This window comes from Pocillopora damicornis, chromosome 13, assembly GCF_964200805.1.
Source record: "Pocillopora damicornis chromosome 13, jaPocDami1.2, whole genome shotgun sequence".
Taxonomy (NCBI): domain Eukaryota; kingdom Metazoa; phylum Cnidaria; class Anthozoa; order Scleractinia; family Pocilloporidae; genus Pocillopora; species Pocillopora damicornis.
The window spans coordinates 1,497,798-1,512,729 of record NC_142682.1 but is presented as its reverse complement, the minus strand read 5'-3'; the positions used below and the strand labels follow the sequence as shown (position 1 = coordinate 1,512,729).

Here is a 14,932-nt window from a genome sequence, read left to right as displayed (position 1 = left end):
AAAACTTCTGTCCTAACAGTGGTGGGGTCAATTGACCCTGTATCTTATTACTGTCTCACGTCGTTGACTTAATTTATCACAAGCGAGTGGTTTGTAAGTTCGTTAGGCCTGGTTCAGACGCCGCTCGACTCATTAATTTAGCTCTCCAACAAAGTGAGGTTACTTTTAACGCGGAATACACGCTGTCAATCTACTAACTTCCCATTAGGTAAGTAAACACGAAGCAAACTTGTGGCATGATTTAGTATGTTTAGCGTTTAAGACAGAGACATTAGGCAAGTAATCCCGTTCTGCTTCGAAGGTCCAAATCTTCAAAAGCTAATTAATCGACAACATCGATCAGTTGTCTTGATGGTGGATGAGAGATATCATGAAATAGGTAGAACATAATTTTGTGCGGAAGTGCTTAAACGAAGCGAAAGGGAAAAAAAGTCAATCGTGGCGTCTATATCTAATTTGGAGTCGTCGTTTCACATAAGATCGATAAATTATCTGTCCTTTCATGGATCAATGATTTACACTAATCATACAAAAACCGTTTTTTTTGGCAAACTCACAACAGTCAGATTAAAACAGACACAAAGCGGCTCACATGTTTACTCTTGCTCAGTTGAATAATGACTTCATGGATGACTGATCGATCAATATATTCATGCAGGAAGAGAATGAAAATGATCATATTTCCTTTCCTGTAAGTCCATTAGTTTCTAAACTGTAATTTTTGTCAGGTCGGGGACCTCTGGCGCAGGTTAAAGACCACTTAAGACTTTGCTTTTAAAAGGCAAAATACTTATTATAATGATAATATTGCTAACAAAAGCAATAATAACAATTGTAAATTAGTGAGACCAAAGATCCAAGATAGAGGAAGACGATAACTGAATAAAGAATATAAGAAGAGGTCTTCAATGAAGTAATGGCTTTTTACGGTTATCGGTTAAAATTTTGGCTATTTTTTATGTTTACCAGCTAGCTTCTTTGACGTATTTTACGATTGGCTCTTAAAATTTGAGAATTTTTTACGCCTGACGAGTAAACTTATTGGCCGTGTTACTGCTGACGGTTAACCGCTTTTGGACCTCTAAGAAGGACCGTAACGCTCTGCTTTAAATAGGGTCTCAATGGGGTTAACCGTTACCCGTAAAACGGCCAAAAAATTTAGCCCTTTGGCGTAAAAACTGACAAATTTAAACCGTTAGTCGTAAGAAAAGTTCATCGTAAAAAATGTGTCTAATGGAAACAATGGAAAAGTGTTAACCGTCATTGGCCAAAATTTTAACCATTAGCCGTAAAAGCCATAGCCCCATTAAGACTCTCCTTAAACCGAGAGAGCGTTTTCTGGAAAAAAAAACAAACAAACAAAGAAACAAAAATAGAGAAAAAGACGCCTAAATATGCGAAGAATAATGGCAGGATAGAAAGGGAAGATAAAAGTAGGAAATAAAAAATCAACAAACAAATATTAAGGAGATATAAACTATCTTTGTAGGTCATGTAATTAGAACTGCGAGAGCACCCGGTGCCGGGTTCTTTAAGGAGCATTTCCATAGGTTTTATGCTTTTTTTCCCTAATGAATTTTTTTTAACTGAATAGCGTCCAATCCTATAGTCCCCAACTAAATTTTGAGTATCATTCAAATTGTTTTAATCTTTCATAGAATATGGCCAAAGCTGGGTTAGCATTCTCAGGCGGCGGAGTTCGGTCAGCGGCCTTCTGCTCTGGAGTCTTACGCAGACTGCTTCAGCGAGAGACCAACTTGGATTATCTGAGTTGCGTGTCAGGGGGAGGTTACACAGGCTCTGCTTACATGGACTGGAAGTACCGTCATGGCAAGCAAGACAGCAAAGACTGGCATTTCAAATTCTTTGACCATCTGCGCGAGCGGAGTGGGATTTTTTGCGACTGGCAGCGGCCTAAACATGGAGTATTTGATTGTACAGTTCTTTTCTGTCTTCCAGTTTTCGTCACCCTTGTTGTTCCATTTATTTTGTGGAGTGCTTACGCATGCCCTCTAGCTTTCGCTGTCGACTATTTAGCGGGGGATATCATCCGCGGCGGAATCATAACACATTGTGACAGCTCAGCGCTCCTGGTGAACGAAACAGTCTCAGAATGCGAAGTGCGACGGGAGAGGAAAGCTATTGAAAGGTTCCTTTTGTTTGGTGCTCCTCTTGTCCTAGCATTTGCTTCTTACTTCATCGCACCAATGTTACCTGGATTAAAAAACGCCTCCTCCTTCCTGACCACTTCGTTTGGAGTCATATTCGGCCTTGTGTTTCTGCCCTGGTTTTTTCATGACGTGCTCGAGTTCATACCTGATTGGATGAGAGTTCTGATCATTCTACCCACCGTGGTGCTTTGGTTTTCGTTTCCTGTGATGAGAAAAAACGCTACGCTCGTCGTAATTGTGTATTTCTACGCGTACGTAATTGTGTATAGGGTGTACAAGAAAAGCTTTAGTTTTTATCCTTACACGGACCACTTCTTTGCTCAGCAGTTGTGGGCTTCAGGGTTACTCTTATGGATCTCACCCCTGATAGGTACGATACAACAGCGTCTGGGTCATGTCTACAACAGGTATGTGAATTGTATGTCTCCCTTTTCTCTCCCCTTTAGCTAGTACCATGAGATTAAAACATAATTATATCAAAATTTATGAGTACCTAAAAAGGTTTCATTTCCCCTTTTTTGGCGGAATTGTATAGAAGCGATAGTTCCTTTTACTCGTTGATTATGAAATTAACGAAGTTCAATGAGGTGGAGCTCTAGCCTTTATAATGGTGCCGCCATCTAATCAATGCAAGCGCTTATTACGTATGAAATAATAACATGTCGCGTGCGCCCTTGTAAACAATCTCGCGCGCATGGGTATGGCACGTGGGCGTTTTAGTAAGCGTCTGTATCGCGTTGGCCTTAATTGGCCCATTGAGCATGTAACTCTAGATCTAAATACGCCGTTTGATCTTCTTTGAGTTGCAGGTGGCGGCTACAAAAAGCCTTGTTCACGCCAACCAGTCGAGGATTGTGTGGTTGTGCCGGCATTTCCTTCCGCAACTTTTTTCTCAGCTGCCCATATTTCGATCACAAACAGCGTGTTAACCTCGACCCTGAACGCCCGCTGACCTTGGAAGATCTTGAGAACGTCAAGCCTATCTTTATCAGCAATGCAGCGGTCAACCGATGGCGACGCACCACCTCCTCCACGGAACCCGACTACGAAGCACTTATCATGTCCCCCCAAGGGATTGAACGACTGGATCGACCTGCGCATGAGCGCGAGTTAGAAGGCAAGCTAATGCCGGAGGACATTTACTTGTCCGATGCCATGGCAACGTCAGCTGCTGCTGTTGATCATCACATGGGTGCCCTGGAAGGTGAAGAGATGTTTAAAGACCTAAAAGTCACCTTGGGAATTGCTATGGGTAACTCTGTTGTCAGCGACCCGAGGCATGTCAGGAAACTCAATATTTGCCTTCAGGTTGGTATAACTTTGTTCTTCCGAAAAAAGAATCAGGACAATCAATAACCGATGAGCGAAGTTTCGTGGGGTAATATCATATTTTGACACATACTTGAGTGTCCTTGATTCTTAGGACAGCAGAATTAAACGTTTAATGTGGTACGTCGTTTTTTTTTTTTTTTTCAGATTCTTCCGTACTTCATCGAGATATTCAGAGTCTCTCCACTTTTGATATCATACGTTTTCTACCATAATTTTGGCGGTGACGACTATCTCACCTTTGGAGTATTTTGTTTCTTCTTGCTTCTGTTGCTGTTGACCGTAATCGCCTTGATACCTACGGGATCTGCTAATCCCAGCCGGGTGGAGAGGATGGCCAGGTTTGAATATGCCTTTTTTATCGTCACTAACAGTAATTCAATGTTCGCCTCTAAGGGTTTCACTCTCGTCGAGGAAGGACAACCTTTGGAGTATTTATTCGAGGGTATTACTATTCCTGTGTGTGCGCGTTTCTTTGAAATCCTTCCCTATATTGTAAGAACGCCCCTGCTCATGGTGATATGCATGTCCGCAACCCTGGCATTTAAGATGGGGATGGTAAATAAAAGGAGGGAACGTCTACTGCTGGCCCCCCTTTGGTACCAAAAAAAAAAAGAATTTTATAATCTTTTGTTGTAGCATTTTAAAATAAACTCTTCCGACAAATTACTCGTAATAAGCGACAGCAAGAAGAACTTTCAACGTCTGGGTACCATCCGCGTCTAAAGACGTCTATGCTCCAGTTCCCTAATGACCGAAAGGCACGCAGGTATGCACTTGCTTTTAGTGCGCTTTGACCCTAACCAATAAGTTGAACAGCCAATATTGGCCAGCATTTTACACTAAAAGCCATACTGTTTTTTTTGTCAGATATTTTGCTGTCCACATACCTTACATCAGTTATGTTCGGAAAACAATCGGGATACTAAACCTTGGGCCCAGTCCTCCTCCTGTATTGCGTCTGAGTGATGGCGGCCATGTTGAAAACCTTGGAATCTTGCCTCTTCTGAGACTCAGACTGAAAAGGATCATCTCTGTTTATGGTGGATGTGCGGCTTCAGAACAAGCGTTTTGTAACACCTTGATGAACGCGCTCGAAATGGCCAGGAAAAAACTGAGATGTTCATTTACAGGAATGGATGGTCGAGACATCAATGAAGATATTCGAATAAACTTTGTGGAGAGAAGTCCCGGAAACCAACCTAGGAGTTACAGGTTTGTGACTTAGTTTTTAAGGTTCAGCTGTGTTGTATGTTGCGCGAAAACTCACTAATTTGAAATGTTGTTTAACCGCTTTTATGTGAGGTACTGCACGCAAGCCTCTCATTTCAAACTAGTTGGAAATACTTAGTGTTAGCTGAACAAAGTTTTTGGACCAATCAGCAAAATGTACTCAAGCGATTTTCCATTGAGACTTAACAATGACTGGGACCTGTGTTTTACCACCCCTCTGCTCTTGGCAAGGAATGTGCGCGCCATTCCTTCGGCCATTCAGATGCAAAACTAAAAACAATGGCGACTGGCCAAGTCCCTTGACTCTTTCCGCGCTTCAAACAGTTTGTACGTTTTGATCTGAGTTCTAATCGGCTCCTTGTATTGTTTCCTTTTTTCTGACTGGAGCTTGTGAATAAGATATGCGTTTGGCTCAGCTTATGACAAGTCCTCCCCCACACCCGACACTTTTTCAAAATGTTCCACTGCCCTTCTGTTAAGTTTTGCCCAAAATCCCACGATCGAAACGCACTCTTAATTTTGCACCTTTAAAGAAACGCATTAGGCAATTCATAAAACCCACAGTTAAATCTGGAAAGAAGCTTCCTCGTCTTACAATATTTAAAGGAAAGATTTTATTGTCCTAAGGTTCAAAGTCCAATACTTTGACAAAGATCCAGAAGGGGAAGGCGACCACATGGTCGGTGAGGCAGAGGTGCTTTTCATCGCTCCTAGACACCCCAATAAGGGAATTAAGATGACGCAACCTATGACGTGGAAGGAGGCGTTAAGTGACATTAACGAAAATCTTGACGAGGGCCATTGGGGAACTGGACCAGAGCTTCATGCTAAGGAGGTTGACAGGCTGACGTTCTGTTGCTGCGAGTCTTGTCATGGTGACGCTTGTAGGGGTTTTTCAGAGGGGATTTGTGGAGCATTTCCGCAGCATTCTACTTCGAATCAATTCTACACGCCAACAATGTTTGCTGCTTATCATAGAGAAGGCTATCGCGCATGTTTGGAGGCAAAAGCCACTGAATTTCTGAGCGAACAATCAGCTCAAGTGCACATTCGTGTAGAGAATGTTGACGAAACTAATATCTAAGTAATACACACGATTTGTGGTGTTTGGTTGAAAGAAACAATCAGCACTAGATTTCTGTTTTAAAGTTGATGAAAAAAAAATGCACAATATTTTTTTAAAAAGGCTTGTTAGGGTGAGAATTTTTGGGCTCAAGATCAGTCATTGATCAAGAGCTCGAGTGAGCATAAAACGTTGTAGACTTAAAGTTATGTTATGTGAAATTTTTAGTGAAGATTTGGAAACTTTTCCCGGCTGAAAACGTTTTAGACTTAAGTTGTTTTATTTGCAATTCTTAGTAAAGATTTGGAGCCTTTCTCCAGCTGTAGCGAGTTACGGTAGCAGTACAGTGGAATGCAATAAAGGACAGTTTATGGAAGGAATTACGATGCGACGTAATGTAAACGTTATGCGATATATTAGTGTTTTTTTTTAAGATACGTTCTTCATTATCTAAGGTTGGTTACCCTTTGTAACAGCCGTTTTCGAAGCCGAGACGGAGCATAAGGCCGACGACTTTGAAGAGTAAAATCTCCCCGATGTTGACCATCGAAACGCGTCCATTTTGGCTGTACAGCTATATCCTTTGGAAAGTAATGTATAGAAAAACCCAGTGTATGTGTATTATTCTTATGGCTAACATCAATTGACGCTCCGGCCACGCAATAAGTTCGTCCTCTTCACAGTTTTCTGCCGTCATGTAACATGCACGATCGTTTAAGCCGCGGGTTGAATGGGAACCCTTTTTGGCCGCGAAATCGTACTTTCAAAGCGTAAAAAATGGTCAAGGAGAACTCGCTTGGCGCTAAGGTCGATCATTTCAAATTCTAAATACAGCTATCAACCAGAAGACGCAAAAAAAAAAAAAAAAAAAATTGGTGTCATAGGCACTTAAAGACCTCATTCATAATTCTGCTGAAATCTTGCTCACCCAATACTGCCGCCATAATAATGTTGGCAAGAAGAATGGCGAAAATGAGGAATCGTGGAATCATCTTTATGGAGATGTGACTCTTCTGAAAGATTTTACGAATAAGAGTTGCGGTCTGTTAGCTGTGGAAATTTCTCACGAAAGACCAAGAAATCACACTTTTTCCAGCTGTCTTTGTCAAAGGTGCAATATTGCAAACAGTTCCTGGTCGAATGAGTAAACTTCATTTCCTAACAAATAATAATTAACTCGCATTTGGAAAAGAACAAAAGTCTGAAAACTACCTAACTATTTCCCTGTTTTCGTGGCAACATGTTTTATAAAAAAGAACAACGCACGAATCTCGTTTTTCCAATCTAAAGCTATGTAAAATTCCTGTAACTCATGGATGTGCGAGAGGAGGATTTGACTGATATTTGACTGATGTTTAAATCATTAAAACTTTTTCAACGGCACGTCATATGAGTTACTCCTCATCAACACATTGTTTTCGCCAATTCAAGATAATAAATTTCCTAGAAGCAAATTTTGAGGCTACAGATATGTCTCGAAAAATATTTTTAGGCCCATATCGTTTAGTCAGAAATCTATTTTGATGTTACGATGGTTTTTGTATGAGAGGACTATTTACCCTTTTCGCACAGGCTGATAGTTGATAGATAAGTTTAATGCTCAAAATTTGTACGTAAGTCTGTAAAAAAATTTTTCTTGCAGCTTTCAATCCCAAATTTTTGCAGCCCTGTTTATAAGTTCTAATGATTGATTCATAAATCAAATTAACTTCTCGGCTTTGACGTTATTTTCTCAGCCGATCGCTTGTGTTTGACTAAACCATCTGATGATAATATTATTTACATTTCAAATGTATTATTCTTCATTTTGAGAAAAGATTTTTCGTTTAAGGGCCTTTTTTAAGGGAATTTCAATATTTCCGTCATCTGTGACTTCAGTTATTCTAACTGTAAGGAAAATTTAGTGGACCCAAGATTTAATTGAAAATTCTCCTCTCTGTTTTTCGTACAATTCTTTCATTGATAGTTCGAAGACTTTGATATTGGATCAAGGAGTGATTCCCTAATTGATATTTATTCCTCTTCTCATGCATGACTCGTCTGCTTAATCATTATTTCCTCAATTTTGAAAGGAGAATTCTGTCTTGGTCACTAAGGGGTTAATTACGACAGAGTAATTTATAGTGAACGTCGAAAGTAATTCACGATAACATTGCTTCTGCTTCACTTCCCTCTGTAACTAGTCCAGGAAACTTGTGTCATTCTTAACCAATCAAAAGAAATGCTAAAACCCATAGCGACTTGGTCACTCTCGTCATCAATCCGCTCTCTTTTAGACTGGAAGACTGATATCATATATGAAAATAAAGTACAGATTCTCCATTTGACATAAGTTTTATCTTTATTGAACATGAACATGAGGTGGTGTTCTTGAAATTACCCAAGCTTTCTTGTGAGCCTGTAAATAGAAAGTAAAATCAGAGATTATTTTCAATTTTATTTTGGTTAGTTCTCCCAAACGTCTTTTTCAAAGTTATCCGTCATTTCATCTTAAATCTCTTTCGTCGCGGAATTTTGAGCTTAAATGTTTGGCTAACAATTGTTTGACATCACTTACCTCGCATAGAAATCGAAAAACGAATAAGATAAATGTTATAGTTCAAATCTATCAGTCGTTCAAAACAGTCAACAACAAGACAGGTCAATGTATTTATTTTCTTTAGTTTACAAACGCACCCTCTACGGCCACTTCTTCCCTCACTTTTTATCACGGAATACATATGAAGCGTAACGTAACCATTCAGATTACTACATACTTCTCCTTAAAGGGGCTGTAACATATATGTGCATGTTATTTTTCTTACTTTGAGCGGCCCTATTTATGATACACCTCAACTGTTTTAACGTTGCACTTGTCCGGTATCTGTTTACAAAAAAAACGGAGGGATGTAGGGCGAGGTTGCCAAATTCATGAAATTTACTTTAACGCTTTGCAGGACATTGGGATCGTTGATGTCACCATCAAAGAAATAACCAGAGAGATTATTTAACTTCAATATGGATGGATTTGCTGTCCCTGCAAATAAACAAGGAGGAAAGAAATTGAAGTGAAATTGACTCTGTAGCTGTTATCATTTCCGAAAACATTGGTAGTATATTAACTTTCAGAATGAAGGGATACCTTGTTATTTTGTGGAGAAGCAAACAAAGCAATACATATATTTTGTGTATGCTTTTTGTCATCAGGCATCTGATAGAAACTGCTTTGACTTATTTAGGAGAGGTGCTTAAACAGTCATGGTATTTTAACATTGTTTTTATTGAATATGTTTTTTCAGTGTTTCTTAATGAATTGACAATCCCTGAAAATTGTTGATACATCGAACAAGTGAGCCTTAGTGTTGTTTACAGCCGATTCTTGGAGGACTGGGGTGCACAACTAAAATGTATAGCAGTTTCTCCAGTCTAGGATCCAAGACTTTAACCTTACTTTATATAACATGATTCATATTTGACTCGTTTTTTATATCCCTTGAGTAAAATTTGTCCCTAAGATATTTCATATTGAGAGCGGAAATATAGATAGGGGATTCTGTTGTGAATATATGACTTGAATTAGTAATAGTAATACCCTATTTTTTTTGTAAAAATATTACTCATTCTCCGGGCTTCTTGACACTCTCAAAGATTTTGCACTTTTTTGGTTTCGTACCCGCGTACAACTCTTTATGATATGAATCTCCCCCTTCTCAGCTGATAACCTTTTCTTGTTCGTACTTCCACGTTTATCAATTTAAAGGGTTTTTAAAATACCCCGGAAACGTCAGGTCAGTCCTTTGGCAACAAACTTACTTGAGCAATTAGGCCATGGAAGTTGTGTGCTGTACGGTAAGCCGATTCCAAAAAAATTCCATTGGCCACTTGAACAGAAGTACAGTAAAGGGGGGTTGAAGTCGAAGTCGAAGTCATTTTGGCACATCGCAGCGCAAAGATATTCTACACCAATCTTGTTGCACGCCAGAGCTCCGTTTTGAGGAGGATCGAACATGGGACACTCCTTTCCTGTTGACAACAAAAGAAAGAAAAAATATAAAATCATTGTAGCAAAGAAGACGCCGACTTTAAAATGTCGCCCTTCCAGTCCAGTAAGTAGAAATTTCATATTTTCTTAACCTTCTATTTTCGAATTGTAGACATAATTAATAGATGTAAAATATAGTAAAGATGTCGAATTTTAGATTTTTTGGTTAGTCAAAGTGTAACTCATACTTCGATAGCAGGCAGCATAATGCTGCACAAAAGCGGTTTTTCTCTCATATATTTTCAGTTACTGAATCTGTTGATCATGAATTCTAATGGCCTGGGTTCGAGTAAACCTAAAAAGGACTGCTGTTGGCAACGGTGATTGATGTTATGACATCGTAAGCAGAAACCATCGTAAGAGTCAAGGGTTACTATTAGACTTCAGCTAAGCTTATCGTTGTCAGCTATTGTTACCGAGAACACCCTTATCGGGAATACTTTCACCTGGACAACGAAAGCACGCAATCAACTGTTACTTCCAAATTCTAACCTTTTCTTTTACTTAATTAGATCATCTTGAGAAATTGTTTATTCAAATGCAAGAGCTTCAGCTTACGTTTTAGAGTGATCCTGAAGCTACAAGTGGCTTTATTACCAGCGGAATCGCTTGCTGTACAAACAACTTCAGTTGTACTGGGAACACTGAATATGTCTCCATTTTGCTTGTTGCAATGTATGTAGGGCTTCACACCAGAATCGTCAGTTGCTGTAGGTGCAGACCAGTGAACGCGGGTCTCAGGCTCTGTGATTTCTTTCATTGTGATGCACTTTGGGCAATACGTAAAAACCGGCGCTTGATGGTCTGAAACGATAATGAGAACAAAATATAACGTTTTTAATTAGCGATGAGTGGGAGTCAGCATTTCATATGATAGTTTTAGCCCCTCGTCGACAGTTCTTAAGCAACTCAAAACGTCTTAAATTAACGTCTTCATAAGGTTCAGCAACTAAATAAATATTCTTGAAAAACAACTTTTTGTACAAAAGTTGTAATGCGCTTCTTCCATCTTCTTTATTCAAGATGACGAGATGGAGATCTCCTACCCACTGATGCTATCGTAAGTGAAGCGAGGATAGCATTCAAAATGAAATACTGGAAAATCATGGCGTAGAGACGTCTCTAAGTGATACGATTGCGGTGAGATGCTCAAGCAAATTAACACTTCAGGAAAAAGACAGTTGTGTAGCGATGTTAAAGGAACTATGGGATTGTGGGATTGTTTACGCAGCTGTCTGTGCCTGATTTGGTCACAGGTGCGATTTTTCCGTCGACCCTTCAATTTAGGGGAATAAAGTAAACTCAATCAATGGCAAGAAACGAATTAACTATCGATTACCAATTTCACGAGAGTAAACTGAGACTTTTCAGATTATGCAAAATAATGAACGCATAAAATTGATAGCATCAAGGAATCGGACTGATTAGAAACGCTATTAAAATATTTTAAACTTCACGGACAGGGAGCCAGTCACGTTGGCAGAATCTGAAAGTAGTTAATAACCCAACTTAGACTTAGCGTATTCTCACTAACTAAAGACATTGGACAGTCCGCTGAAACCAATTTTACATTTAAACTGGTCTCCACTATGTAATTAAAGTCAAGCAGACACAGGTTGACAACAATAGCGCTTCGACAAAACTTCCTTAACACAACTGCGAAAACTCCTGTTGAAAACTATATAGATTATCGGATTAATGGCACCATTTAAGAACAGTATTAGAAGAGCAATGAAACGGAAATGTCGAGTTTCACTGTAAACCACATAGAAGTCAAGCGCGAAAGACAATTGAAGGGTTAGAATCGGCAAGGAACAGGCATAAAATGCGTCTATCAAGTTATTAACATCTTGAAAATCTCGCGATTTCGCTTCTCTCTCAATGCGCGAGCTCTTTTACTCGCGTTGTTGAGGAAGTTTCGACGCCAAAGTTGAATCCGATGGCTGCGTACAATACCAGCATGGCAAGAAGTGTCGTGATGATCAGAATTACGTCAAAACCTGCATAGTAAAACAGTCCCAGAATGCGAGGAGCGGAACGGAGAAAAAAAGGAAAGATTTAATTATCCCAAGGTTCAAAAGGAGGGAACGAATACTGCTGGCGCAATGATGACCGAATACTGCTGGCGCACCTTGGTAACAAATTACTCGTAATAGCGACAGCAAGAAGAACTTTCAACGTCTGGGTACCATCCGCATCTAAAGACGTCTATGCTCCTGTTCCCTAATGAGCAAAAGGCACGCACGTATATATGCACTTGCTTTTAGTGCGCTTTGACCCTAACCAATAAGTTGAACAGCTAATATTGGCCAGCGTTTTACACTAAAAGCCATACACACCACAGGTGAAAGATCTGTCGCCTCTGAGTTCTAGAAAAGTTTCGATGAAGATTTTCAAAATTTGTTATGGAGAGGAAAGTCGTTTTGTGATCAGTGCTGTTTTTTTTTCGTCAGATGTTTTGCTGTCCACATACCTTACATCATTACATCACAGTTATGTTCGGAAAACAATCGGGATACTAAACCTTGGGCCCAGTCCTCCTCCTGTGTTGCGTCTGAGTGATGGCGGCCATGTTGAAAACCTTGGAATCTTGCCTCTTCTGAGACTCAGACTGAAAAGGATCATCTCTGTTTATGGTGGATGTGCGGCTTCAGAACAAGCGTTTTGTAACACCTTGATGAACGCGCTCGAAATGGCCAGGAAAAAACTGAGATGTTCATTTACAGGAATGGATGGTCGAGACATCAATGAAGACATTCGAATAAACTTTGTGGAGAGAAGTCCCGGAAACCAACCCTAGGAGTTACAGGTTGGTGACTTAGTTTTTAAGGTTCAGCTGTGTTGTATGTTGCACGAAAAATCAATAATATGAAGTGTTGTTTAACCGCTTTCATTTGAGATGCTGCGCACAAACGTCTCATTTCAAACTAGTTGGAAATACTTAGTATTAGCTGAACAAAGCTTTTGGACCAATCAGCAAAATGTAGTCAAGCGGTTTTTTCCATTCAGACTCAACAGTGACTGGGACTGGTGTTTCACTACCCCTCTGCTCTTGGCGAGGAATGTGCGCGCCATTCCTCCGGCCATTCTGATGCAAAACTAAAAACAATGGTGACCTGCTAAGTCCCTTGCCTCTTTCCGCGCTTCAAACAGTTTGTACGTTTGAGTTCCAATTGGCTCCTAAGATATGCGTTTGGCTTAGTTTATGATAAGTCCCCCCCACCTGACACTTTTTCAAATTGTTCCTCTGCACCTTTGTTAAGTTTTGCCCAAGATCCCACAATCGAAACGCACTCTTAAGTTTGCACGATTAAAGAAACACTTTAGGCAATTCGTAAAACCTACAGTTAAATCTGGGAAGGAAGCTTGCTCGTCTTACAAGTCTGACAGTCTACCATTATTTAAAGGAAAGATTTTATTATCCCAAGGTTCAAAGTCCAATACTTTGACAAAAATCCAGAAGGAGACGGCGACCACATGGTCGGTGAGGCAGAGGTGCTCTTCATTGCTCCTAGACACCCTAATAAGGGAATTAAGATGACGTAACCTATGACGTGGAAGGAAGCATTAAGTGACATTAACGAAAATCTTGACGAGGGGTATCGGGGAACTGGACCAGAGCTTCATGCCAAGGAGGTCGACAGGCTGACGTTCTGTTGCTGCTAGTGTTGTCATGGTGACGCTTGTAGGGGTTTTTCAGTTTTTTTGCGCATGTTTGGAGGCAAAAACCGCTGAACTTCTGAGGGAACAATCAGCTCAAGTGATCAATGTAGATCACATTCGTGTAGAGAATGTTGACAAAACAAAGATCTAAGTAATGCACACAATCTGTGCTGTTTGGTTAAAAGAAACAATCAGCACTAGATTTCTGTTTTAAAGTTGATTGAAAAAACTGCTTAATATTTTTTTAAAACAGCTTGTTAGGGTGAGAATTTTTGGGCTCAAGATCAGTCATTGATCAAGAGCTCGAGTGAGCATAAAACGTTGTGGACTTTTAGTTGTATTATGTGAAATTTTTAGTGAAGATTTGGAAACTTTCCCCGGCTGAAAACCGTTTTAGACTTAAGTTATATTATTTGCAATTCTTAGTAAAGATTTGGAGCCTTTCTCCAGCTATAGCGAGTTACGGTAGCAGTACAGTGGAATGCAATAAAGGACAGGATTATGGAAATAATTTCGATGCAACGTAAATGTTATGCGATATATCAGAGTGTTTTTTTAAGATGCGTTCTTACACTTCTCCATTTTTTTTCGGTATTATTATTACCCTTTGTAACAGCCGTCTTCGAAGCCGAGACGGAGTATAAGGCCGACGACTTTGAAGAGTAAAATCTCCCCGATGTCGACGATCGAAATGCGTCCATTTTGGCCGTAAGCTACATCCTTTGGAAAGTAGTGTATAGAATAACCTCGTGTATGTGTATTATTCCTGTAGCTTACATCATTTGGCGCTCCTGCCACGCAATACGTTCGTCCTCTCCTCTTGATTTCTCCTTTACTACCATAGTTGCCGACATGTCTTCACAGTTTTCTGCCGTCACAGCTGTGTAACATGCTTGATCGTTTGAGCCGCACGTTGAATGGGATACTTTCAATGAGTAAAAAATGGTCAAGGAAAAGTCACTTGGCGCTAAGGTCGATTATTTGAAATTCTGAATACAGCTATCAACAAGAAGACACTAAAAAATGTTGTGTCATAGACACTTAAGACCTCATAAACTGTGTAATTCTTGCTGAAAGCTTGCTTACCTTTTCTGCCGCCATAACAACGTTGGCAAGAAGAATGGCGAAATGATGAATCGTGGAATCATCTTTATGGAGATGTAACTCTTCTAAAAGATTTGACCAATAGGAGTTGCAGTTTGTTAGCTGTGGAAAGTTCTTACAAGAGACCGAGAAATCAGACTTTTTGCAACTGTCTTTGTCAAAGGTGCAATATTACAAACAGTTCTTCGTCGGATGATTGAACTTTATTTCCTAACAAATAATTTTCAACTTGCATTTGGAAAAGAACAAAAGTCCCGGAAAACTAAATAACTATTTCCCTATTTTCGTGCATCATATTTTCTTGAAAAGAACAACGCACAAATCACGTATTTCCAATCTAAAGCTAAG

General features: G+C 39.8%; 2 protein-coding genes across 7 annotated transcripts; one reads left to right on the top strand and one right to left on the bottom strand.

The window, feature by feature from the left end:
* LOC113673183 (uncharacterized) lies at positions 1 to 6,176 on the top strand. Its single transcript, XM_027189555.2, has 6 exons — positions 1 to 208; positions 1,659 to 2,578; positions 2,981 to 3,479; positions 3,648 to 3,841; positions 4,371 to 4,715; positions 5,361 to 6,176. Exons 2-6 carry the CDS (start codon positions 1,662 to 1,664, stop codon positions 5,815 to 5,817), a joined length of 2,412 nt encoding a protein of 803 aa, XP_027045356.2. The 5' UTR covers positions 1 to 208; positions 1,659 to 1,661; the 3' UTR covers positions 5,818 to 6,176.
* A 1,942-nt stretch (positions 6,177 to 8,118) lies between these two features.
* Positions 8,119 to 12,278, bottom strand: LOC149034945 (sushi repeat-containing protein SRPX2-like). 6 transcript variants are annotated; one of them, XR_016182123.1, is made up of 5 exons: positions 12,157 to 12,278; positions 10,376 to 10,621; positions 9,589 to 9,798; positions 8,601 to 8,812; positions 8,119 to 8,194 (listed from the first exon to the last, which is right to left on the bottom strand). XR_016182123.1 is itself a non-coding variant. In XM_089190973.1 (4 exons), the coding sequence occupies exons 2-4, from the start codon at positions 10,575 to 10,577 to the stop codon at positions 8,664 to 8,666; spliced, it is 561 nt and encodes a 186-aa protein (XP_089047099.1). In that variant the 5' UTR covers positions 10,578 to 10,621; positions 12,157 to 12,278; the 3' UTR covers positions 8,435 to 8,663. The 6 variants fall into 6 exon arrangements, 3 of the variants coding, with proteins under 3 accessions (XP_089047099.1, XP_089047098.1, XP_089047097.1); XR_016182122.1 differs by lacking the exon at positions 12,157 to 12,278 and adding an exon at positions 11,949 to 12,061; XR_016182121.1 differs by lacking the exon at positions 12,157 to 12,278 and adding an exon at positions 10,864 to 11,022.
* Between the last annotated feature and the right edge of the window lie 2,654 nt (positions 12,279 to 14,932).